Source organism: Ursus americanus, chromosome 23 (assembly GCF_024610735.1).
Source record: "Ursus americanus isolate L20-20 chromosome 23, mUrsAme1.1.p, whole genome shotgun sequence".
Classification (NCBI taxonomy): Eukaryota; Metazoa; Chordata; class Mammalia; order Carnivora; family Ursidae; genus Ursus; species Ursus americanus.
The window spans coordinates 25,047,357-25,074,971 of record NC_142149.1 but is presented as its reverse complement, the minus strand read 5'-3'; the positions used below and the strand labels follow the sequence as shown (position 1 = coordinate 25,074,971).

The 27,615-nt window shown below is 39.1% G+C and overlaps 1 protein-coding gene across 7 annotated transcripts; it reads right to left on the bottom strand.

The window, feature by feature from the left end:
* Positions 1 to 514: 514 nt before the first annotated feature.
* Positions 515 to 27,382, bottom strand: LUC7L3 (LUC7 like 3 pre-mRNA splicing factor). 7 transcript variants are annotated; one of them, XM_045773010.2, is made up of 12 exons: positions 27,139 to 27,380; positions 14,922 to 14,988; positions 11,801 to 11,840; positions 11,115 to 11,259; positions 10,674 to 10,748; positions 9,582 to 9,686; positions 8,052 to 8,213; positions 7,372 to 7,655; positions 6,367 to 6,527; positions 2,624 to 2,764; positions 2,413 to 2,518; positions 515 to 1,059 (listed from the first exon to the last, which is right to left on the bottom strand). In XM_045773010.2, the coding sequence occupies exons 1-12, from the start codon at positions 27,235 to 27,237 to the stop codon at positions 1,026 to 1,028; spliced, it is 1,419 nt and encodes a 472-aa protein (XP_045628966.1). In that variant the 5' UTR covers positions 27,238 to 27,380; the 3' UTR covers positions 515 to 1,025. The 7 variants fall into 7 exon arrangements, with proteins under 7 accessions (XP_045628966.1, XP_045628969.1, XP_087710632.1 ...); XM_045773013.2 differs by adding an exon at positions 13,759 to 13,844 and having other exon boundaries at positions 515 to 2,518; positions 27,139 to 27,202; XM_087854506.1 differs by lacking the exon at positions 2,624 to 2,764 and having other exon boundaries at positions 27,139 to 27,381.
* Positions 27,383 to 27,615: the final 233 nt, after the last annotated feature.

Below are 27,615 nucleotides of genomic sequence, written 5' to 3'. Positions count from 1 at the left end.
CTGCCTATAGATAGAAACATGCTGCCAAATTAGCTGTATGTGGGGGGAAAAATCACCTGCTTAAGCATCAGTTTTTGAAATAAATCATTATGTGTACTACACACCCCACACACAGAAATGAATACATTTGTAATCTGACAAGACCAGATTAAAAGAAATCTTGATACAGGATTTAAAACAAAGACCAAAAGCTAGTTAAAAGTTCCTGAACGCTCTTCTACATCATTCTCTCATAGCTAGAGGAGGATAGTGTCCATCAGAAGGATAGTCTGAATTTTCTACTACTAAAGGAATCTCTCAGGGGATGTAAAAATATATTCTAGTTCACTGTACATCTTTGCTATTAAAAGCAGAATTCAAATTTATTCATAACCACCCAAAATTGAAGCACCATTATTTAAACATTTAAACTGCGAAAATTCTATAAAAATTAGTCTTAAACAGAACAATCAGATAAAACTGTACACCAACACCTCTAGTAACAGTGCACCTCATATTTAAAACAAGGGACTAGTTCAGAGTCAATAGCTTTATTAGAAAAAGATTAATACTAAAACTTTTCAATGACAGAGACAATCAAATCTGTAACAGAAAGTCAGAGATACTTTATTTTCACTTCTAAATCCAAAGGCTAGGTATCGCAGAGTTGTAAAAATGGAATCCCACTTAGTCTGATTCACACAAATACTAACGTTTAACCTGTTTTCAAAGTCCAAGAATGAAAACTTGCAATTAAACACTGAGCAAGCCACATGTTTAGGTAATATTTCTTAAAAAGTCTTAAAGAAAAAAAATATGATACAGGACCTAAGTTTTCAGTGGCATATATATATATATATACTATCAACACACGTTCTGAAATCTGGTAAGGTCACATCAGTCCTGAATTAATTTTTAATAAAAAAACAAAAAAACAAACAAAACAAAACAAAACAAAAAACAACTAACTGAGCTTTATACTTTTTCTATGCCACTATAGTTTTCTTTCACCTCATTTTAATGTCGATCTTCACTTTATGTCGTTTTCAGTTTTCTTCCAAAAATCTTCGAACAGTAGTCCTACAATGCAAAATTTGGGGAAAAATGATAATTAGACAACATGTAAAAGGCAAATTTTTATGACTAAGTGTTGGCCCAGTCACTAACTGCTAATTAATATATGTACATGGAATGTTTGTATTCTTCTTAATTCTCAAGCATCAGTGTGGACTTAAAGCCTTGTGCCTGTGTATGCTTGCCTATGTGTGAATGGCTCACACACGGACACTATACTGCTGTCCTAGAAGAAGAAAGCCATTGACAAAACCAACTAATCGGTACTCCCTTTCATTTATTTATTTTATCCCAAGCCACTAGCCCAAAGAATGAATAGTTTATAGGTTTTAAGAACTCTTATAAAACCTAACTTTTAATAGTTCTTTAAAAACCCAAATTCATTCTATACGATTCATTGGTTCTTTCGTGTTTCAGAGATTGAAGGTGTCTATCCTCGCTACTCACTGCTGCTTTAAACGTTATCAGCCAGTGACTACTCCTACGTGCCTATGGCTGACTGCAAACGCTCCTACACCGTAGGAAATATTAAACACATACCTCTTAAAGACTTGAGAATTGCATTGAATGTAACAAGGCGAATAATATGAAGTGTTTATTGTATTTAAAATTCTTTAAAGATATCTAATTCTGGGCACCACTGCATCCCTACATACAGTTGAAAAAAAATTCCATTCTGTTAACATTTGATTTAAAAGTTTTCACGCAATACACAAAAAACCCCTCTGTGCTTCTTGTAAAGAACAAAAAAGATACACAACAGTTAAGCGTAAAGATCACAGGCAATAGCATTCAAACATGGATGTGGGTAGAGAAAGGAGTACCTGGCATGAGTACCTGCTTAGTTTGACTGAATCCTTGATTTTTAATTTGGCTTTTCATGGGCCGCTCACAACACCAACGCTGTGTGAGGTATGGTAGTCAGCTGCAATAATTCATAAACCCTACACTTCCATCAATCCAATGCTACTGGCTCTCGAGTTACAGAACAAACTGCATTAGAATGCAAGGCAATAAAGCAAAAAACTAGAAACATCCTTGACAAAGAAATACTAGCAGTTTAATTAAAACAAAGTAGTCCAACATGTGCCTCAGAAATATTTAAGTTTTTAAAGCATATGTCTCTGCCAATGTACCAACACAAGATGGACTTAATACCAAAAAGAAAAAAAAAAACAGTTCAACCTTTTTATTAAAAAAAAGAAAAAAAAAAAAAAGAAATGACAGCAAAATCCCTAAAAAAAAGGATAATTAACTTTTCAATGGCGACTATATTACAAACGTGGGCAATAATTTCCAAAGAGGCACACTAATGGGGGCACGAGTCTGCTACAAAATAGCTGAGACAAAACAATGTACCTCAAAATGTTTTGCAGGACTACACTGTCTTTTCCTTCAGAAGATGCTTTTGTAAGTCTTCTTACTCGGCTTAGCTCCATCTTCATCTGTGCATACTTACGCTGCACTGTCAAACAGTAACAAAAAGCCCTAATCAAAGTGAGAAACAATACACTTACCTCTGTCTGATCTGAGGTCTTATCAGATCAGTTTTAATTGGACTGAGTGTCACCTTCAGATTTAATGTCTTCACTGGTCCCATTGACCTCATTCTTAGTATCACTTTCCTTTGATTCAGTGTTTGTGTCTTCACTCTGTTTTTCTCGACTACTGGACTTCACACTACTTTTTTTATCATCAGATCCCCTCTTTTCTGCCATAAAAGAAGACATTGATCGTGGATTTTAAAGTAAAATACAATACATACATGACATTTTGAAAAGTGAAACAATTGAGAGATGAAAAGACAATTATTTCCCACAGAGTGCGAGTAACATAGTTTGGTGAATCTTATTAAAGGGATAAAATCTGTAAGTTATGAAGGAGGGAGAGGGCCGTACAGGGAATTGAGAGAAAGCAAAAGGTAAAACAGTAGGCAAATTCTCTCCAACTGGTGAGAAGCTACTAAGAACGGGCAACTCCAAATCCCTGCAGGATCTAAGATTTAAGTTTCATTTCGGGTATGGAATATCAAAAAGCAATGGAAAAGGTATGAAGATAGTACACAAAAACTGTGTTCACATGAAGTAAATTACAAAGGTAAAAAGTAAAAACAGTAACTGCAAAAGGTGAAAAAAGCTGAACACTTAATAGGCATGTTTCTCCAACTATAGATTTTTTAATGCAAAAGATTACTTACATATGTACATATTTGAATACCTAAGAGGTGCAAGCCCAATAAAAGAAAGTAGATCTCAGACCTCAATCCAAGTACTGAACTTTGGTGCTTTGCTAAGAAAAGTAATATATACGCCATCTCAGAGTTGTTTTTCCAAAAGGAGAAAATTAAAATTCAACTCAACTGCGAATAAAGAATGGAAAAAGTAAATCTCAACTTTTTCTCCTACTGTTTTCCCTGAAATGGTAAACCTCAGACTAGGGGTAAAAAGTGGTACATGGATTAAGTATATTCCAGCTTTTTTAGTTCCAAGTATTGCCTAACAAAAGAGTTCTACAGAAAATGTTAATGCAAACCACAAACTTTGTGGAAAAATTATTTTTCCCCATAAAACTATGTTAAGAATAGCTGGTCTAGCAGAGTAGTTCATAAGACAGAAAGACGATTTAAGAGAAGCACAACCCTCTACAGATCCTGGACAAAGTTGTTAAGACACAACAGCAAGCAACTGGGAGAGGGATGGTAATGAAAACAAAATATGGCAGGGGCAGGGGCACTCATTCAAGAATGGGAGAACTGAAGATCGTATGTGAAGGAGTGTATTCAGTCCGTAAGACTTGCAAAAAGCATACGAAGCACTGTCCAAATAGCTGACTGCGGGACTTGCTCCATGTCTGTCCGTCGACTTACGAGAACTGTGCCAGTACAGTGTGCTCTAACTGACCTTGTGGGAAAGTCCTCCCTTTGTGCCTTATGGGCTTCTCCGGTGCACAGGTAGCTTCAATGAAGAAGAGTCGTCTTGTTGCCCCGTAGAGGACTAGTAGTCAGTCCAATAATCTTATCTTCTGCCCTATGTAGATATGGTAGATCTTAATAGTCCTAAGGACATCCACAAAGTGTAGTGGATTTCAGGGCTATGGATTAAAAATGGAAACTCTCTTGACAAAGAGAGAACCCTAAATTGGCTGGTGTTAAGAAATACAGGTCTGTGGAAGAAACCACTTTTCGCTGTGGAGTTGAAGTGCTTCCATCGCAGCACCTGGAGTAGTGAACTCTGCTTACTCGTGCCATTATCAAGTGCTGTTCCTGCTCAGAGTTCAGGCCTTCAGTCATCTATATACCTAGGAGTGCCTGAACGGCTACACGGCATTTTCAAAAGCCAGTAAATCGTATCACTTCTAAAAGAGATCCCCAAGTTTAAGACAAATCTATAATGCATTCCCGATCTTTCAAGGTGACCTCATGCAGAGCTTTCTCTGAATCACATCTTCTCTTCTTCCTCCATACCTCACCAGGAAAATCTCGTTTGTCCATAATCCAAACACAACGCAGCTTATTTACTTAAGCAAAAGTTTTACTAAATTTTATGACGTCATTATCACAATTAGGATTTTTTATAGCTAAGCAATTCAGGACATCTTTCTGCTCTACCCAGAAATTACACGAGCATGTCTTGTTTTTAGTCAGGCCACTGCTCGTTGTTGAGCCCAGTTATGACGGCCAGCTAGCTTTTGTCCCCAAGAACCAATTCAACTATTTTACGTGCCGTGAAGTATGATATAGCAAAGAACTTTAATTCTCAAAGAGAAGTGATTAATTTGATCTCTGACATCCATTATTTGGCTCTTGAGACTGGCCCCATCACCCGAAAGATGCACTACATAAAAAAAGTCTTGCAAAAAACAGGTGAAACTCTAAAACTAATGTAAAATCAGGTAATAATCCTTTGTAAACTGCCTGTTGAATCACGGAAGTAATTTCTAAACTTAAAGCCTGTGACAGTAAATTTAAAAAACTGCCCTTGTTTCCTACTTTTTAACATTTGCTCCATGTTGTAGAAAAAAACCCAATATATGTAAATATTTTTTGAAAGAAAAGGTACACCTATGTGAGGAAAAATGAAAGTGTAAAACCAAAAAAATACGTCCACTGTTTGCACTGCTAGTTCTCTAACTCAGTCTAACAAAAACCCGCGTCTGGCCCCCAAAAAGCTCACAAATACCATAGAATAGTTCCATAGGGGCGCCTGGGTGGCACAGCGGTTAAGCGTCTGCCTTTGGCTCAGGGCGTGATCCCGGCGTTACGGGATCAAGCCCCACATCAGGCTCCTCTGCTGGGAGCCTGCTTCTTCCTCTCCCACTCCCCCTGCTTGTGTTCCCTCTCTCGCTGGCTATCTCTATCTCTGTCAAATAAATAAAATCTTAAAAAAAAAAAAAAAAGTTCCATAAAAGAAAATAAGAAATGAGTGTCACATGAAAGTCCAGTTTAATAAACGCGAACACAGCAGCACGTATGTCGGGTAGTCAGACATGGACACAGACAGGCAGAACAGGATGGGACACGCAGAGCCAAGAGAAACCCAAATCAGCCCTTGCTCTCATTTCTAAAAACCATGCTAAGCAGAACGGCCCAGTCAATATAAAATGAAAGATGTTCGAAGAATCTAAAGAAAATACAGAAAGGAGACCCTGATGATTTAAAAAAATTATCTTTCAGTAAAGACTAAGCTAAAAGATGAGAATATCCATGTGAAAACATGCCAAAGACAAAATGAAAAAGTCCATTAATAGTGCAGTGAACAGTGCATTCCAGCCACTGGAATGCCACCCAAAACCAAAGGGGAAGTACAAAGGAAAGAGTATGTTGTTTCAATAGAAAACATGGTTAAGACATGAGTAAAGGATTCAACTTCCGCAAACTCAGAGTTAATTATGCAGGTAAATGAAGGCTGCACATGAGGACCAATGCAACACAGCACACTCACTCTGCAAGACACACTATGGAACACGCAGCAGATAAAAAAGTGTTGCCAATAAACAAGTTAATAAATTCTACAGCCTAATAACCCTGAAAGGTAATGCAATACTTGGAAGAATCAAGACGATAAACCCTCAGGTGAACAACTGAAGAATGTGGTTTTAACATGTTCTAAGAGAACACCAGGTCAACTGTCATTCTCACAAATCAGAGCAGGAAAGGGGAAAATACTGCCCATCTCCTACTGAATGGTGTTTGCAGGAAGTAAAAAAGACAGCTTGAAATGGAACTCTGCCTATGTCCAAAGAAATGTGAGGGGGGGGGGGGAAGAGTGTGAAAATAGTCTCCTATTAATCAGTTAAATTCTCACATAAACTAACCTTTCTCCTTGGATTTTCTATCTTGTTCTCTGTCCCGACTTTTGCTCCTGTGCTTATAGGACTTTCGATCCCGGCTTTTTGATCTTCTTCGATCCCGACTACGAGATCTATGCTTTCTTTCTGATCTATCATGGCTTCTGCTTCTTCGTCGATCTCTACTTCTTCACATTGAAAACAAAAGGAAAGCAACTTCAGCTGACATTACAATGAGAAAAAACCTTGCAAAAATTAAACACTGTTCAATAATTAACAAGATTAAGTAAAAACCCTTTAAAAGGCAAATGACTATAATCCACAACTCATACATATCTACAGCAGAAATCTTAAGAACTGGACATTACTAAAAATCTAACTTCAATTTTTCAAACAGTGCTAAGATAGTCATCATCATGGCTTTTTTTGACAGGATGAGCGAGCACACGGGCTGGGGGGGGGGGGTGTCTTAAGCAGGCTCCACGTCCAGCACAGAACCCAATGCAAGATCAGAGTTCTCATGACCCTGAGATCATGACCTGAGCTGAAATCAAGATTCAGACGCTCAAGCGACTGAGCCATCCAGGTGCCCCTATCATCATGCTCTTTAAGACTCCTCCTCAATCCCACCACTAAAACAGTAAAGCTGATTTCATTTTTCATACTTTAAAAGAATTAGTTACGAAACACTTTAGTTCTTATATTCTGCGTGATGTCATCCAAAACAAGTAGGTAATTTTCAAAATAACTTATAATTTAAATGCCTTCTTAGAATCAGTGCGAAGAGATGCACTTAAAGAGACCATCTGGTCCCACGGACTTCCTAAGAAGAGTGCATCAAACCTCCTCGGGCTGGTGGGAAATAGCAAAGAAGTTGCCTTGAAGATGGACTGGCTTACTGATTCTACTCTCATAATCCATCCTAGTGCTTGACAATACTTAGGAGCTTCCCAAGGACCAAGGAAATAACACCAGCAATTGCATACCGCACCCTCGCTACGTGCCAGGCACTGTCTCATGTGCTCTATGTACCTGCTTCGCCTTCTTTCTCTACTTCGTGATCTCTTGTGGTCCCGAGACCTGCTGCATCTTCGGTCTGAAGTTCGGCTTGAATGCCGACTTCGTGAACGACTTCTCTTTCTTCTTTCTCTGTCCCTAGCCCTTTCTTTCTCTCTTTCTTCCTCTTCTCTCCGTCTTTTCCTTTCTCTTTCTTCTCTTTCTCTCTCCCGTTCTTTTTCTCTTTCTTCCCGTTCTTGCTTCTCCTTTTTTAAACGCTCATCACGATCAGGTTCTTCAGTTCTTTTTCTTAACTTTTCCTAAAAGAAAGCAAGTATGATTTTTATACAAGTATACCCTTAAAGACACTATGAAACAATGGGAAAATACAAAGCATGTGGAGATCAACGTATGGAATTTGATGCCCTAAAAGAAAAATGTAGAAATTACAATACCATATCTATATGCAAGATGTTGTTACTTGACTAAGTCCTCAGGGACAGTCTTTCTCCCAAATTCCTAGCACAAAAGAGTCAAGAAAATAAAGCCCTCTGATAATCTGATGAATAGCAAAATTTTATGGGGATTATCACAGTTTCAAATAACACATAAAGCAAAATATCAACAAGAGGCTTACATCTCTATGTGATCAACTTTTAGCCATACTAAAGTAGAGTATTAGCTGTGGCTAAAGTGCATACTTGAAAGCAGCTTACTTTTAATTCTTCTACAGTAGCTTTAATCTTGGCATAGCCCATGTGCTGCTTTCCCATCAAATGGTCATCTACCCGGGACTGGGCATCTCCTACTATCAAAAAGGCTCCACACACTTCACAAACTTCCATTTGTTTTTCTTGGGCAGCAAAACTTTCAATCGTCTGAAATGATAAATCAGTTATTGTAAGAGTATTTGAGGAAGACAAAAGAAACAAAATCCAAAAAAGCACTTACAACTGAGAGTAGTTTTCAAATTTTGTGTATTTCTCCAAAGCCCTAATACTGAGCAGCAACTGGTCAACTTTTAGAGCAGGGAAGCAAGGCAACAGCAGGCAACTTTCCAAACCACAAGGAAGTGCTGAGACCCCACCACTCAACTACAGCCAATGAACTGCCCACACCATCTTGGAAAATGTTAACAAAGCTACCTGTTCTAGCCCGAACTCATTTCTTAAGTTTCAACAGGCTAAAGGTGTGGCCTCCATATTAAAAATATTTTTCAAGGGGCGCCTGGCTAGCCAAGTCAGTAGAGCATGTGACTCTTGATCTCGGGTTTTGAGGTCAAGCCTACAATGGGCATAGAGCTTACTTCAAAAAAAAATTTTAACCCTAAAATGTTTAGGGAACTGAACTTACTGAGCAAAATCTGTACATATTCTATTGAATATTTGGGAACCAGTGGCGAATTACAGTCTACCATCAATATCCAAAACATCTATCACATTCTCTAATTAATACAAAAAAGTAGAAGGGTATACCAATTTTGAGCTAAGGTAAGTATGTATGGGGTAATTTATCATAACAAAGTTAAGGGGGCGCCTGGATGGCTCAGTCAGTCATGTCCAACTTTTGATGTCCGTGGTCTCAGGATCATGGGATCGAGCCCTGTGTCAGGCTTCCCACTCTCCGGGGAGTCTGCTTCTCTCCCTCTTTCCCCACTTTCATCATGTTCTCTCTCTAAAAAGAAATAAATCTAGGGGACCTGGGTGGCTCAGTCAGTTAAGCGTCTGCCTTCAGCTCAGGTCATGATCTCACGGTCCTGGGATCAAGCCCCATGTTGAGCTCTCTGCTCAGCAGTCTGCTTCTCCCTCTCCCTCTGCTCCTACCCCCACTCGTGCTCTCTCTCTCAAATAAAATCTTTTTTAAAAAAATTAATAAATAAATCTTTAAAAAAAACACGTAAAGAAAAAAGTAAAACCCAGGCCCTAATGAATAGTCATGATCTAAGGCATGGGTTGACATGCAGCAGCTAGAAGCTTGCTTTGGTAAACAAAGTTTAACTGGAACACAGCCACATCCATTTGTTTATGCATTATCCAAAGACACTTTCATAATGCAAAGGCAGAGCTTGGTAGCTGCCAGGGGCCTCGTGGACTACAAACCGTAAGTATTTACTGTGTACTCTTTAAGATACAGTCTGCCGACTTTTCATTTAGGACATCAGAAAACAAACAGATTCTCAAATAGGAATAGGTCCTAATAATTCACAGTGAACAGCCTGGATAAATCAAAATGAGGTTGCTACTCACCGAGGTTGTAGACCTAAGCAATTCTCTCTCTTCTTTTAACTGTTCAACTAATTTCATCATTCCCTGGGCTTCTTCTACTTTTCCTTCAGATCCTAATTCTTCAATCTAAGCAAGATTTAAAAAAAAGAAAGAAAGAAAGAAAGAAACACAAAAAAACCCACAAAGCAGTCAAGACTCCTTTCTAACCAAACTATCCAAGTATTCTTCTGTTTTTTCCCAAGCTTCATTAGCATTTTCATGGTTTGGGGTCTTTTGTTTGGTTTTGTTTACTGAAGGTGCTTTGGGTTAAATTTACCCTTTTGATTTTTTTACAGCATTAATGAAGTGTATTTGACATGCAATAAACTGCATACTTTTAAGGTGCACAATCTGATGTTTTGACAACCATGAAACTAACACCTTCATCTACAGAACAAACATCCATCACCCCAAATATCCTTTGTAGTACCTCCTCCCCGAGCAACCACTGATCTGTCACTATAGAGCAGTTTGCATTTTCCAGAATTGTATATAAATGGAATTACGTACGTATTTCTTTTTTTAGTGTGGCTTCTTTCACTCAGCCTAATTACCTTAAGATTCACCCCCCGTGTTACGTGCAGGTGATACACTGAACTACCGAGCAGTAGCCTACAGCACGGCTGCATCACAGCATTTATCCACCCCCTACCAACAGACATATGCACTGGTTCCAGTTTCAGGACTTTGCCAATTATGAACAAAGCTGCTGTGAACACTGGTAATGCAACTCTGTAAACATACACTTTGTTCCTCTTGGGTCAGTATCTAGGACTGGAATGACTCATGGTGGATCTTTTTTAACTTTTTAAGAAACACGATTTTCCAAAGTGCTTATACCGTTTCCCACCCCACCAGCAGTGTAGCAGTGTAGGACAGTACCAGTTTGCCCACATCTCCGTTAACACTCGGTATGGTCTTTCTCTTCTAGCCACTCTGACAGATGTACACTAAGTGTCTCCCTAATGACTAAGGCCTCTGAGCACCTTTACATGTATGTATTCGCCACCCTTTTACCCTCTTGGGTTCAATGTCTATCCCAAATATTTTGTTACTCATGTACACAATTCTTACCTGCTGTAGGAGTACATCAATTTTATCTGTTAGAACCTGAATTTTTTCTTCATTTTTGCCTGTTGGGCCAGCTGCCTATTGAAGAGATAATAAAACGTATTACCAATAAGAAACAAATATTCAAGCTTTCACATACCATACAGATTTGTATTAAATAGTTAAAATGTTGTGTCACAAGGATAGTAACTCAATTACCTTCATTTTCTGCAACTCAATTATGTATTTTGTCAGTTACTCGTAACTAGGAGAAAAATCTTAAAGAGTAGCAAAATGAACATTACTAATAAAGACTGAAAAAAAAGAATGCCTTTTAAGTTTATGTCATTCTAGACCACCACAAATTAATGGACTTGACCACAAGTTTCAATACTAGGGAGGTCTCTGGGTCTCTAGAGAACAAGGACACTTTTTACAAAGACTACAAATTAATTTCACACTCACCCCAGAGGACTGCTGGTTTTGAGATAATGCCAAGCGAGCATGCCCTCGTCTAATTCTACGCTCTACTTCTGCAAGTAAGCTCTGTAGGTATCGCAGAAAATCTCTCTCGTAGCCGACCTTCATAAAACGAGAACTCTTCTCATACCTGGTTAAGAATAAAAATTAATAAGCATTACTTTCTTTCCAAATCTTTATCCATTACAACTCACATATTCTATCTTAACTAATCTTATAGACTATTGCTCCGAAGAGTAAACCGGGTATGTAAGAAGTCAATTTCTAGTCTCTCATCCTGATAAAGGGAAGACAAGTACTTAGCATTATGTTTGGTTAGGAGCACAGACTTCACAGTAAGACAAAGCTAGGTGCTTGAACACCAGCTCTATCATAATACTGATCTGTGACCCTGGCCCCAGGGTAAGTCTCATTTATAAAATCAGGACTGTTAAAAACAAACATGATACAAGAAAAAGGCTTAGGATACAGTAGTACTTACGCATGTAATATGCACTCACATGGTGGCTAATTATCATTTTTGAAGCTATGACTTTCTACCATCCCACCTCATGAATAGTACCCGGCAAGACATTCATTTTATACTAATTCCAATTAACTTCTTCAATTCTTGTCCCCTTTAAACCAAAGAATGACTGAGCAGGGGGAAATGACCAAAAAAGATAGCTTACTGTTTTCGAAGGTTTTCATCATGAATTTTTTCACATGGACCTGAAAAAAAAAAAAAGATGAGAAATATGAATGTGTAAATTACTGGTGATGTTAACAACCTTTTCTCTTGCCAAAACTAAAGGAAGTTCTTTAAAAAAAAAAAAAGGAAAACAAGACCCATCTTATCACAGAATAGTCTGTACACACCTAAATTGAGCCTAATGAATCACAAAGTTATGTGCCCAAGTAAACACATGAAAACTGTTCTCCTTCATCTTCAAGATCAGTATAATACAGAGCAACGATATGGTAAGAAAAGAGAAGAAAACAGAGGGAGTTGGAGGAAAGAGAAATTGTACCCACTGCCACCCCAGAAAACTGTGATGAGGGTGAACCACTGGTCTACCACTCATCTTTTACTCATTTGTGGCATCTGTAAACCAGGCCAAATAGTACAAGAATGGTCAAGTCCTACTCCTTCCTACCTCCGGAAGGCAACCAATTTCAACCATGTCACCTACGCCTTCTGGAATTCATTTCCATGTTTCTAAATTATTTTGCTTTTTCTTGGTTTACCTTAGACATCAAATTTTTAGGTAAAAAAATTTTTAGTTGTTAAACAAACACTGTTTATATTTTGACTATGCAAGTACTATTACCTGCTGAGCCAAACAAGGGGCATTATGATGACTTAGGATATACTTCACATTTCTGCTGGAATTCTTTTCATTTACTTAAGATTTCTGTATTTCTGAACTCTTCTCACTTTAAGTCAGCTACAGAAATTCTCTCAAGATTCCAAATCTCTCAGATCATCAGCTTCCGTTTTGCCCCTGAGCTTTCTGTTTTGCTTCAATCTGGGCTGCTCACAAGTAACAGCCGCCATCCTGAGAGGTTCCTTTTCTGGTCTGCAGTGGATGCAGTTTACTGGATCTCTTGTTTTTCTCCTTGGTTTTATACCCATGTGTTGGTGGAGTTTCCAGAGAAAAGAACCATGGGAGATAAATTTGTTGAGATCTTGCATGTTTGAAAATGTCTTTTTTTCACGCTCATACCTTGAAGTTTAGCTATGTAGCTAACCTAGGAAAAATATTTTTTCACTCAGAATCCTGAGAGTGTTTCTCCAAAGTCTTCAAGCTTCTGGTGTTGTTACTGACAAATCTGAGGCCATTCTGATTCATAATCCTGTGTGCCCCCACCCCATTCCCATCATTCTGAAATTTCAGTGTTGCGCCTCTGAATGGATTTTTTTTCATCCAGTGTGCTGAGCATTTGAAGGACGCACTCGACCTACAGGCTACCGCCCTTCAAGTATTGCAAAATCTTTAAACTCCTCCCTTCTGCTTTCTCTAGAACTCCTAATTAGTGTTGTATTGATTTAATTTTTTCAACTTTTAATCTTTTCTGTCCTATCACCCAACATTCCAGCAAATTTCCTTGATTTTATTCTCAAACCTTTACACTGATTTTACTTCAGATTTCTTCGGTCCTAATTTCCAAGAGCTCTTTTTGGTTTTTCAAAAAGTTCCCTTTTTAATACAGCATCCTATTCCTGATACCCTCTCTTATTTCTCTGAAGATACTACATATAATTAAGACTTAGCATTTTTAGGGCACCTGGCTGGCTCAGTCGACAGAACATGCAACTCCTGATCGCAGGGTTTTGAGTTCCCATGTTGGGTAGAAAGCTTACTTAAAACAACAACAATAACAACAACAACAACAAAATATCTTTTCTTCTGCTTTCCCCGTCATCTCTAATTCCACTAAACTTTCCCCCACCCCTTGCTGGTTTTGGTTAATCTACTGTGTCGAAGGTTTTCTTCATAATGTTTAACTGGTGTTCCTTGGCTGGCAAAACACTTCCAAAATCTAACTGGAAGTTGGTATGCACAGGCAGGGTTTGTCAACTAATGGGCTTTACCAGAGGAAAATCAGGCAGCAAAATTCTTTTAGGAGATTCCCCAAGGGTCAGTACCTGTAGATCACTTCTCTGGAACTGTTCACTTTCTCTAAAGAATCCTCTTCTCTTCTGCCTGGGGAAAAACATCTGGCTGTATCCTTCTAGGAACAGGGCAGAGGAAGGGAATGGGAAAACCCCACTATTAAGAATATAGACTTAACTCTCTTAAACGTCTCTTTTTTACTCATTACTGCCCTGTGCTGTGTCTGGAATCCCAATATCTAGATTCGTCCAGCCCTACTGTGCTTCTAAGGCTCTAGGGCAAGCATCGTGCTTAAATAATTAACTTCTCTTTTATGTTTCTAGAATGATACTAATTATGTACCATCCTTGGGAGAAGACAGTCACTCTTTTTTTTTTTTTTTTGCTTTTGCATTCTGTCGTTCAGCTGAACTACAATCTCGTAGGTCCAATTTCTCCAAGAAAGAACTCCCTAGTGCCTCCTGGGATGCAGGGGTAGGAGATGGGAGAATCACCAGATGCACAGGTTTTAAGAGTCCCTCCAGGGACATTTGGGAATGGATTTTTAGTTGGAGACGTTTTTTGGTTGTCACAGCTGAGGGGTGCTACTGGCGTCTAGCGGGTAGAGGCCAGGAATGCTACGGAACATCCTACAACGCACAGGACATCCCCCCAAAACAAAATTATCCAGCTCAAAATATCAAATGTCATGGCTGAGAGACCCTTAACTAGACTAATCTTTCATTTTCAGCCCCATGACTCAACTCTGCCTTCTATGGTACCTGGTGCCTCCAAATGCTTAGCCTGTCCAGGGCTCTGCTATCAAACACTTCTTTTAATATCCCCTTCTGCAGGCTTTTAGGGTACAGGTTTCTCTGCTCTGTTGAGTTTGCTGCTACTCTTCCATCCACTTGTCATCTTCCAAAAATTTGTTGATATCTCTAACTGTTATATCTCCTCTTCTGTTTATATCTTTTTTGTTTTTAAATTTTCATTTAATGGAGGGTTTTGGGAGGGAGTGGAAACAGACATGTATGTTCACTTAAGCCACCATGTTTAACTAGACTGGCATTTATTAATACGTTCAAAAATCTAAGCCAGGGAAGAAATTATTTTATCAACAAATCTTATTTAAGAGAAACTTTTTGGAATTTATAATGTACCAGTTTTAATTTTAAATCATAATTTGATTAAAACTACATAGAAAATTCACTTACCAAGATCAGAACGAGTGTTTGTGAACAATTCCGCAGGACAAAAACCACAGAGATAATATTTACAAACCTGGTGAAGAAAAACAAAGGTACTTAACTTTAAAAAATATTCAGCTTTAAAACTATATTGGAAAAGGGTGCCAAATTACTATTTTCTCATTTCTTAACCTTCACCTTTCAACCAAATAAGAACAATTTTATTTGTTAAACCACATTAGTTAAATTAGTGACTTTTCAACTCCCAGACTTTAGTAAAAAATGTGCAGGACAGAGTTACCAGTATTTCCTACCATCTACTTTTAATCACCACTCTCCCCACATAGCAATAATATGGGAAAGATACCCAGAAGAACAAAAATTTTAATTTTATTAAAATAAAAACAAAAAACCTAAACTGTTATTATCTTTCTATCTCTGTTAAAGACCAGAACCAATTTATAGATTAGGATTTGGGAATCACTGTCTAAATTACAAATAACATTCATTTAAAGCAATCTGGATCAGTAGCTTCCCTTAATAGATCTTTTAACTGGCTCTAAAATGTACTGGATATTTTCACATACACCAGCACTTCACTGAGCAACTCCTGATGACCTCCTATGGTATGAGCAAAGGCTATTAAAAAAAACAAACTTTTAACTCTCTCCATCAGTATTTTTGTAACTCCTTCAGATATATTTCAAGACTGCTCTAGCTGACATTTAATTCTATACGCTGCAAACCAAAATCTGTAAGCAATATTCCCAAGTGTCTCCTTTCTTATAGTATTTCACTGTTATTGTATAATCAATGTAAAACTATGACATATGAGAAGAAAAGGTATGTTAAATTTAAGACTGAATGAGAGTTCTTTGTAGATCCTTACAGGATGTTAAATTTGACATAAATTATTTTCTTCCTTAAAGGTCAACTTTTTTTCTTTTTTTAAAAGATTTGTGTGAGAGAGAGAGAGAGAGAGAGAGAGCGAGCACGTGCGCGCAAGCACAAGCAGGGGAAGCGCCAGGTGGAACAGGCAGAGGGAGAAGCAGGCTCCCGCTGAGCAAGGAGCCCAACGCAGGACTCAGGGGACTGGATCCCAGGGATCATAACTTGAGCCGGGCAGACGCTTAATCCACTGAGCCACGCAGGCATCCCTCAACATTTAAAAAAAAAAAAGGCAATCTCTACGGGGCACCTGGCTGGCTCGGTAGAGTATACAACCCCTGATCTTGAGGCTGTGAGTCTGAGCCCCATGTTGGGCGTAGAGATTACTTTTAAATTGTTGGGAGTACAGATTACAAATAATTTCTACAACCATTGTGGAGCTCAAACTCACCACCCTGAGATCAAGAGTCGCATGCTCTACTGACTGAGCCAGCCAGGCACTCCGAAGATCAACTGTTTCACACCTGAAGTAATATGGTTCCATAAACACTGTCCAGAAGAATTAAGATCATAAAGAACAATTAAGATTCAAAAATCATATGTAAACAAGATTTAGTTTTGTATCAATATTAACCTGTTATACATAGCCATGTCAGAATATCTTTGTATCATTTTCTTTAGTACTTCTAAATACTGGATTTTATAAAATTACTCTTTGCAACTTAAACATTATTCTTACAAATAAATTATTAAAAAGACTCCTGTATGCTCACGTTTCTTCAAATTATTTCCAATTTTTCAGTGCTCATGGTTCCAACTATTTAACAAATTTCTAATAACTGTAATAATTACATGTAATAGCTTAGTAATAGTTATTGGCAGCATTTGCCATTATTTACATCTAAAAATTATACAGTCACATAGTAATTTAAAACCAAATTTAGTAAGTAGCGCTCATGAGTATGAAACTTTACTACTGTCCATCTTACTGTTTTTTTTTTTTTTTTAAGATTTTTATTTATTTATTTGACAGAGACAGCCAGAGAGAGAGGGAACACAAGCAGGGGGAGTGGGAGAGGAAGAAGCAGGCTCCCAGCAGAGGAGCCCGATGTGGGACTTGATCCTGGAACGCCGGGATCACGCCCTAAGCCGAAGGCAGACGCTTTAACAACTGCGCTACCCAGGCGCCCCTGTCCATCTTACTTTGATTTTATTGTTTTTAAAAGAATTTCTATTTATCATAACTAATAAAACGTTATTGTTCCTTTGTTTAAACTGGGTCAATCTCTATGATCCTCAAAAAAGGCTCATCATTAAAACAAAACAGGGGTGCCTGGCTAGCTCTGTCAGTAGAACGTGTGACTCTTGATCTCAGGATTGTGAGTTCGAGTCCCACATTGGCTGTAGAGGTTACTTAAAAAAAAAAAAGAAACTTAAAAAAAAAAAGAATAAATATCTCCATGGTCCCTCTACAGATTCTAAAATATAAACCAATACAAACTTTTTCTAGGAAGGAAATCATATTAATTCTTTTTGGTAATGGAGTATCAATATAGTACATACTGAATCTTGGTTTTAATAATATTTTTCACTGAAATCAAACTGACCCAGATCTGAGTTTGGGCTTTACCATATATTGTGTGGCTTTCCTGTAAAACTGGCCATTACTACTAGCTTCAAAGTTTGTCATAAACTGTCTGATATGTGTTGTTTTTTAAAACTACAATACTTGTGATTTTCCACACCTATGTAGTTTTACTATAAAACCTAAGCCTTATTCATACAAAGATGACTTTCTAAAAAACAGCAGATTCTTGGGGCACCTGGCTGACTCAGTTGGTGGAGCACGGAACTCCTTATCTCAGGACCATAAGTTCAAGCCCCACTTAAAAAATAAATAGACAAACGCAGATTCTAAGTGGTCAAAACTTTAAATGCACTATGTCAGTTTTTAAATAAAATACAATTTCAAAACAGTATTTTCTATTAAAAATAAAATGAACACTCTCAAATCTAGCAAGTACTGCACGGGATTTTAATTTAAAGTGGCACTTAGGGGGTGCCTGGGTGGCTCGGCCGGTTAAGCATCTGCCTTCTATTCAGGTCATGATCTCAGGGTCCTGGGATCGAGCCCCAAGTGGGGCTCTCTGCTCAGCAGGGAGTCTGCATCTCCCTCTCCCGCTGTCCCTCCCCCCTGCTCATTCTCTCGCTCACTCTTTCAAATAAATAAAAAATGTTTTAAATAAATAAATAAATAAAAATAGAGTGGTGGCACTTAGGGGCACCTGGTCGGCTCAGTCGGTGGAGATCTCTTTCTGGATCTTGGGGTAGTGAATCTGAGCGCCACACTGGGTGTAGATATTACTTAAATGAATTTTTAAAACAACCTTAAAAAACAAAGTGGCATTTAATTTTAAAAGGAATTTTATTTTAAAAGGTAGGAAATGGGGCGCCTGGGTGGCTCAGTCGTTAAGCGTCTGCCTTCGGCTCAGGGCGTGATCCCACTGTTCTGGGATCGAGCCCCACATCAGGCTCCTCTGCTAGGAGCCTGCTTCTTCCTCTCCCACTCCCCCTGCTTGTGTTCCCTCTCTCGCTGGCTGTCTCTTTCTCTGTCAAGTAAATAAATAAGATCTTTAAAAAAATAAATAAAAATAAAAGGTAGGAAATGGCACTTCAACAAACACTTAACATTGTACTAAAACCGGTGCAGGAAATCCAAAAATAAATTAAGACCCACTCCTCAAGATCACAGTCTAGTAGAAGACAGTCAAAAACAAAAAACAGAGTGTACTAGATAGAATATACATGCAACACTAGATACACAAGTGATCTTAGTCAGGAATGTCAGGTCATCACAGGTTGATGAAGCTTGAACTAGTTCTCCAATTCATAAGTAGAAAGACTGCAAGACATTCTAGGAATAAGGAAAACAACATGTGAAAAAGACCCAACAGTATGAAATGGGAAAGTGTAAACAGGTATGCTTGGAGACACAACACAGTGCAGAGGTTTGAATCTTGGCTGGCACCCACTGTGAACTACAGCCTTTAACTCTGCCTTGGTTTCCACATATAAAAAAAGGATTCCTTGAAAAGTTGAAAATAGAGCTACCCTACGACCCAGCAATTGCACTACTGGGTATTTACCCCAAGATACAAATGCAGTAATCCGAAGGGGCACCTGCACCCCAATGTTTATAGCACCAACATCCACAATAGCCAAACTATGGAAAGAGCTTAGATGTCCATCGACAGATGAATGGATAAAGATGTGGTGTAGCTATACAATGGAATATCATGCAGGCATCAAAAAAAATGAAATCCTACCATTTGCAACGACATGGATGGAACCAGAGGGTATTATGCTAAATGAAGTAAGTCAATCAGAGAAAGACAATTATCATATGATCTCACTGATCCGTGGAATTTGAGAAACAAGGCAGAGGACCATGGGGGAAGAGAGGAAGAAATGAACCAAGAAACTGGAGAGGGAGACAAACCATAAAAGACTCTTACTCTCAGGAAACAAACTGAGGTTTGCTGGAGTGGAGGGGGGTGGGAGGGATGGGGTGGCTGGCTGATGGACACTGGGGAGGGTATGTGCTGTGGTGAGCGCTGTGTATCGTCTAAGACTGATGAATCACAGACCTGTACCCTGAAACAAATAATATATTGTGTTAATAATTTTTAAAAAGGAGACAATACTGCACAGTGAGATTTTAACACTAAAATTATATGTATGTTACATTGAGAGAGAGGGGCAAATTTGCCTGATTCTTACAATACTGCGCAAGTTATTTTTTTTAAATGGTTTTAGGTACTATGTACACCATGTAAGACATGCCTGCCAGTGGGCTAACCAGGTGCTTCTTACCATTTAGTCCAATTACCCCATGTAAGACAAGGGAGAGCAACCACATGACCTGCCCTAAAGGTTATCTAGCTTATGGAATCCAGATTAGACCCCCCTTTCTTAATTTGATTCTATATGCTCTTTCCATTCTTCAACTCTCCTTAAGACACTACTGTAACACAATGGCACATCAAAATGTTACTCTACCCATTGGACTCTACTTAGACTGCTTCTTTAACCCTCTCCAGGGACTAAGGATCTTTAAAAATACTAACAGTCTTTTACTCAGCAAGTCTTCACTAAATATCCATCATGGAGCTAACAGTCTGATAATGAAAGGTGGGAGGGGTAGGTACCAAGGGAGTGGGGTGGCCAGAATTCTTGTGACTTATCCTCCTGACAAATCTAAAGCAACACTACTGACCAGAAGAGTTCAATCTCAATAGCATCCCTTAATGAATTCACTACCAGTGAAGAGAAAGCAGAAATACAAGCAATCTTGGAAATCTGACTCGAAATTTTTAATTGCAAATTCCTATCATATTAAAGACAAAATGTCAAAAATTAAAACAATTATCTGGCCTGTGATACAGTGCCTGGGAAAATGACATTTCAAACAATACTAGAGGGCTGTGGGACAATTTGGCAGCATCATCAAAATGTAAAATGTGCATTCACCTTAGCCATTATCCTTCTAGGAACCCATCCTACAAGGGACTCAGCTTTATGTACTAGAATGTTCACTGCAGCTTGGCTGGTAATGGGAAAAAAATCAGATATAATCTATATATCCCCTACAGAACAAAAAGTTAAAAAAAATTAAGGCAGGTTTATTATCTTTTATTTTTTCATTTTTTAAAAGATTTTATTTGAGAGAGGGAGCGCACAAGTGGGGGGGGGCGCAAAGGAGGAGAGAGAAGCAGGCTCCCTGCTGAGCAGGGAGCTCAACCCAGGGCTCTGGGATCATGACCCATGCTGAGGCCAGACGCTTAACTGACTGAGCCACCCAGACGCCTCTTTATTTTTTTTAAGATTTTTTTTTTTAATTTTAAAGTAATCTCTACACCCAACATGGGCCTCAAACTCAAAACCCGAGATCAAGTCACATGCTCTACAAACTGAGCCAGCCAGGACCCCAACTAAGGTAGATTTGTATGTACCAACAAAGAAAGATGCCACAATAGAAATGAAAGTTGTTAAATATATATTTATACGTTGTGTAATATTACATTAAGCTATCTATAGCTTTCACTTATATATGTGTATATGTTTGTAAGTTATTAGGAAAGGCTCAGAAACATACCAATTTTTAATTTGTCCAGAGGGATCTGGCAATGGGGAGGGGAGGCAAGGACAGACTTTCACTGTTTATTTCTAAGTTAAATTTTAATTTTTTACAGGAAGCATGTCTCCTTTGTTTAAAAAAAATAATTTTAATGGTGCTAAACTCAGAGGGAAAACATAAAATAATAAAATCAGTTCCCAATGTATTAATGGAATCAATCTTTAAAGGAAAGAACAGTATTTAGCGCAAAGACAACATACACGTTGGGAGACTTAAGCAAGCGTAAGTATCTAATACAAAACGTGCTGAGACCTCCATCTGAACAAAACAGTCCTATTTTTTTTTTAGCATTCACTATTCACTTCTTCAAGGCACAATCGGTTCTGGTCATCGATTTAGACCACTTCCGATCACAAAAGTATAGTAATACCTTATTGAATTGGTCTACACCCACTTGAATCAAACAGTAAGAGAATTCTTCCTTGAGCTAATCAAGTATTTTCAAAGCCGTCTGCATTATTTTTGTTAAACTGCTTTCCCTAAGTCAGTTGAATTCTTACTTGTTTCTGTCAGGCAAGCTAGTTACTATTTACAGATAGTAAAGCCTTCAAATCATTAAAGGACATGTAAATGTCTTTACAGACAACTATGAGTTTCTTTGGTATTCTAAGTTACTAACAACCTTGGATACATTTTTGGTTCCACGAAGTAACACATTCCATTTTATAAACAAATCATAAAAAGAATGTGTTTATTCAACTTCTATTTCTGGTCATCTTAACACTGGCATTTTAAAATTCATCATGTTGACAACAGTCAATCTGATATTCGATCTGCTTAGAAGCCTTCAATTGTTTCCCAATGTAATTTTAGTCCCAACTTTTTTCTTATAAGATTTTATTTGTCAGAGAGAGAGCGAGTGTGCGCGAGCGAGTGTGCGTGAGCGAGAGAGCACAAGCAGGGGGAGCAGCAGGCAGGGGGAGAGGAAGGAGCCCGATGTGGGACTTGATTGATCCCGGCCTGAGCAGAAGGCAGAGGCTTAATGGACTGAGCCACCCAGGCATCCCTAGTCCCAACTTTTAACAAGGCTTATAAAACCACTCAAAAGCAGATTGTTGCCCACCTATCCAAATGTCCCCTTCACCAACAAAGACTACAGCTGTAACACTACACAATTTTTCAGGCCTAAGATTTTCTCCAGCCCCTAGTAACATCTCCCATTCACTCAGGCCAATTCCTACTAATCCTTCAGGTCCCAGGATTTAAGGGCCACTTTAAGAGGCCTTTCCCAAGTACCCCCAGTCTAGATTATTAGATGCCCCTCTCATGTGTGCTTTTCTAGACCCTATGCATGTGCTACTGTGGCACATACCAAATTGTGTTACGGAAGCACATTTACTCCTTTACATCTGCCACCAGACTGATGGTTCTCTCAGGCCAAGTGCCGTGTCCATACTCTTACAGTGCTACATTTTCGTTGAATAAATGAATACAGGAAATTTCCCCAAGTTACAGCTAAGAAATGATGAGAAAACTGGGGCACGTGGATGGTGCAGTCGGTTAAGCAGCCAACTCTTGGTTTCCTCTCAGGTGGTTATCTCAGGGTGGCAAGATGGGGCCCCTCCGCAGGCTCAGCCCAGAGTCTGCTTAAGACTCTCTCTCCCTGGGGCACCTGGGTGGCACAGCGGTTAAGCGTCTGCCTTCGGCTCAGGGCGTGATCCCGGCGTTACGGGATCGAGCCCCACATCAGTCTCCTCTGCTATGAGCCTGTTTCTTCCTCTCCCACTCCCCCTGCTTGTGTTCCCTCTCTCGCTGGCTGTCTCTATCTCTGTGAAATAAATAAATAAAATCTAAAAAAAAAAAAAAAAAAAAAGAGACTCTCTCCCTTTCCCTCCCCCCAAAATAAATAAATCAATCTTTTTAAAAAAAGAGAGAGAAATGACGACAAGATTAAGCATATTTCATAAAACAACGAAGCACTATTACTAACTTAAACTACTTTCTCCCATTGTGAAGAAATCAACTCTAATGACACACATTTTTCCTAAAGGAATCAAACAAATATTAAAGAAATACCTTAATATTTTCAATGGGATGGTAATATTGTGGTTATGCCTTCTTGAAGTCCTTATATTTTAAAGATATACGATGATGTCTTTAAAGCTTAAGTGACAATTGCTTCAAAATAAAGTAAAGCATAAGGAATATAGAAACAATACTGGCAATGTGTTGATAATGTTGCATTGGGTGTGGGTACATAGAGAATTCACTCCAATTCTGTATATGTTTTGCAAAGAAGCAAACAGCAGTTATGTACAACACATAGACTGTGGCCAATCTGGAGAAGCCCAACAATTGCCACGTACTATAGATCATAGGACCGGAAATGGCCTACATTTCTGACAGGAAGAACATTTTAGTGACTCTGAACTAAAACTATCCAGTAAAATACTTAGATTAGATGTCATGCACTATAATTACTAATTTTTGTTTCCAAAGTTCACAAGTAGGGGCGCCTGCGTGGCTCAGTCGTTAAGCGTCTGCCTTCGGCTCAGGGCCTGATCCCAGAGTGCTGGGATCGAGCCTCGCATGGGGCTCCCTGCTCTGCAGAGCGCTGGGAGCCTGCTTCTTCCTCTCCCACTCTCCCTGCTTGTGTTCCCCCTCTCGCTGGCTATCTCTCTCTCTCTCTCTCTGTCAAATAAATAAATAAAATCTTTATTAAAAAAAAAAGTTCACAAGTAAAAATGTGGACAGAGCTTTAACTTTTCTTTTCCAAACAGCTTTCAGTGTCAATGAAAATATTTGTTAACATTCTGAAAATTTTAGAAAAGAACATTTAGTTCAATTCCCTCCATAAATTATTAAACCTTCAATGAACAGGGGGCATACTTGAATTTGATAAATGATGGAAGAAATCTCATTTTGGATATTATTAGAATCAGAGTTAGGCCAACAGTTAAATAATTTCACTTCTGAGTTCTAGATCTACAATGTGAAAACCTCAATTTGAATTATAAAATTCCTGTTATATTATACAAAAAATAATGAAAACTCTAGATCGAACTTTAAAATTCCCTACAAAAAATTAAAAAATAGGGGGCGCCTGGGTGGCTCAGTTGGTTAAGTGTCCGACTCTTAATTTTAGCTCAGGCCATAATCTTAGGGTTCTGAGATGGAGCTCTATGCTGTGCTCCATGCTGGGCTCTGCACTGGGAGTGGAACCTGCATAAGATTTTCTCTCCCTCTGCCCCTCCCCCTCTTAAATAAATAAATAAATAAATAAATGGGGGGTGTCCCCTACAATTTAAACTAATCAGATAATTAGAAGGCTATTCATGCCTTCTCTAGCGAAGACTGAAATCTCCCCATGTGGACACTAGCTAAAAGGTAGCTCATGCTAGGCAGTTAAAAATCATATGCTTTCCTCGTTACTGTGGTTGTTTAGAATTAACAGAGTAAACAAACTGCTTCATGCAAAAATACTAACCTCAAGGAAATGTAAAATATTACTAAGTTTATTACTTAGGAAATATTACTAAGGAAAATATTACTAAGTTAGGCAGTAAGATAAATGAGTAGGATAATACTTGGAACAGTATTAAAACTAATTTGACTTTAGCTGAAAACTACTTTCTCTCAGATCGAGACAGCAATCTACAAAAAGTTGGAAATGCTGTAAAACCCCAGTAAAGCACTTTTTAAGATTCAACCGGGAGAATGGTTACATATACACCATTACAAACACAGGAAAGGTCGATAATTTGCATCACCAATGCATCCTTCACTTAAAAAGGAGCTTCAAGTGCTACTAGCTCACAATTACAAACCCAAGACTAATCAGGTGGGTCAGGAAGCTATAGTTTACAAGCTTTAGAATGTGTAAAAGGCCATTTAAAGAAAATCCAGATTTCCGGGGCTTTCCCTCAGACCTACAGATCAGAATCTCTTCGGAGGAAGTACAGAAATCTGCATTTAAAACAAATTCCACAGGTCAATCAGATGCAGACATCCCAGAACCACCTTTACCAAGGTAAAGTTTCCATTTCAATTGTTAAACAAAATGACTCCACCCAACTGAAATAGCCTTTCCCATCTAGTGCAAAGGTAGCAAAGAAAATTTTCCAGATAGAATAGGAATGTAAAAATACTTTGAAATATCAGGTTGCAGTGATCCTGAAACCCCTTACAGTATATGCTGGAGTTGTCCATTTTTTCCCCCGGATTTTACCACCACCAACCAACAGTGTAAGAATATGTAAATAACCCGGAAGTGATGCCTTGAGCTTCCACAGCTTTATTTTACCCTGGTGTAATTCGGTCTTATACAGAAGCCATGTGCTTTGTTCCAGGTCAACGCCAAACACCCCATTCTCCCCACCCCGCAGACAGGAATCTGAAATACCAGTAATTAACTGTTTCAAATCCCTGGATTGAGAATGAAGTGCAACCTGTCATTAAAGGCATAAAAAATCTTGCACCGAGAGTTTAATAAATCAATGAGAAATACTGTAAATTGAAGATTATAGCTGAGATGACCTAAGACCTAAGTTGCATTTGCCAGAGCCCCACTGCTAACAGTAAGCCCACAGTATAGAAAGTAATAAGGCAATATAATACTACCAGGAAAACAAAGTTTCTTCACAACAAGTGTTCAAAACCAAGGAGGTATAGACTTTAGACTGCTGCAGTTGATAAGCAGGCAATCAAAAGCAATTTTTTCTTTAATCCAAAATATCCTATCTGCACATCAACTAAATCATGTTTTTGTTTTTTTTTCCAAGGCAAGATGGAAAGACTCTTAAGCAATAAAAGAAAAACTGACTTCACGGTGACAAATGCCTAGAAAGAAAGAGGGTCAAAACAAGCAACAAAGTTACTCAGCTTCCTATTTAACAAGCAGGGAAAAAACCCCAATGTCAAAAGAGAAAAGAGAAAAGAAAAGCTTTCAAAAAGCTTCCCCTCTCTCGAAGTCAATGACAATATGTGAATTTGACCCACACAATAAATTCTACCATAACCCTTCCCACTACTTTGGAATCAAGCAACACCCCAATACATCTTTTAGCCACTTACTTGTTAAAGATACTGAAAGGACTCATCTAGCACCGCTTTTTTCCCCTGCATTACAAAAGAGAAATTTTCCTCTGACCAAAGTCTACATTAAAAAAAAAAAAAGCAACTAACTTTTTTTAGAAAGCGTATTTGTTCAACTATACCTACTTTGATTAGTATCTGCCTTTAAATTACCACGTTGTTTGATTGTAACTGCAAGCTAAGTAAAATTAAAATCTACATCTGTTCTTCAGATTAAGACCTAACAAACATAACGCTGCGTGTTCAAAACACTTGAAATGGACTGGTATCTGCAGAAAGTTTGATAGAATTGTGGAAAGTGAACAGGACTAAAAAGATTAGGTTTGGTTTTCCCACTTAACTTGCCAAGAGACCTTGGGTAGCTTCTCAAGTCTCATCTGCGAAACTGGGGTTATATTTACCCTTACTCCTAAGGTAAAAAGGACCAAATTAGTTTTGCTTTATTCAAGTATAATTAACAATGCTTTATTAGTTTCAGATGTACAATATAATGATTCAACAATTCTATACGTTTCTCAGTGCTCCAGATACCTGTACTCTTATCAAAGTCGTCTTATGTGAAAGAAAAAAGCCTTAACAACCATCTACATGAAGGGCTTACTAAAACGTACTGCTATCGAACAGTATCTGTAAATCATCACGGGAAACCCTACCAAGTTATGATCTCTTAAAATTTTATTTCCTCATATAAGCGTCGAAATCGAACCATTCTTGAATACAGTGCCACGATTTTTACCACTAACCCTGGCCAGAAATTTCGGCCTAAATACGACGCTCAACCCAAGTAACGGAAAAATTTGCCTTTTTCCCTATATCATAATGAGTTTAAAACTCCAGAGCCTCTGGGTGCAATAAAATCCTTTCCCGCGTTTCCCTGCCTCATTAAGGTGCTTTTCAATTCTGCCAAGGGCCCTCTCAGACTTCCTTGATACTAACACAACAACAAAAACAAATCATCCCTCATACACTGACCCGGGCGGGCTCCTCCCTCCCGCCACAGGATTAGACACTCGACCCCGGCGCGGCCCGCGCCCCAAATCGCGCCACGGGCCGGACGGGCCCCAGCCCGCGCCACTCCCCTCCCCCACGGCGCCCGGGCACAGACCCAAGGCCCGCGGGACTTACGCTCTCGTGGTCCCACCGCACGTTGCTGCGCTTCTCGTCCGGGGCGAGGTTTCGGTCCCGGCCCATTAACTCATCCAACAATTGCGCGGCCGAAATCATGGTGCTTTTCTCGGGCGGCTGCTCCCACCAGCCCTGGCACCCGCCAAAGAAAACGCCGGCTACACAGTCGCCAACCTCTTCGGCCCGCTCGCAGGCCGAAAAGCCTCCTCCAAAGAGGAGCCGATAAGACAAAATGGCCGCCGCGCGGGCGCCTTCCCAGCATGCCGTGCGCGCGCGTGCGCCCGCGGGGACACGCCCAGATCTGGGAGGTGAGGACAGACCCGCTTCCGCCGGCCGGGGGGAGGGGCCTGCCGAGGCCGGGTTCGGATTCCGTCCCCGCCGAATGGCACCACTCTACTCCGCGCTTGGCGGAACCGAGGGCCACGCGTTTCCGAACGCTGCACGCCTGCCTCGCCAGGCGCCGGTATTCCTCAGGCT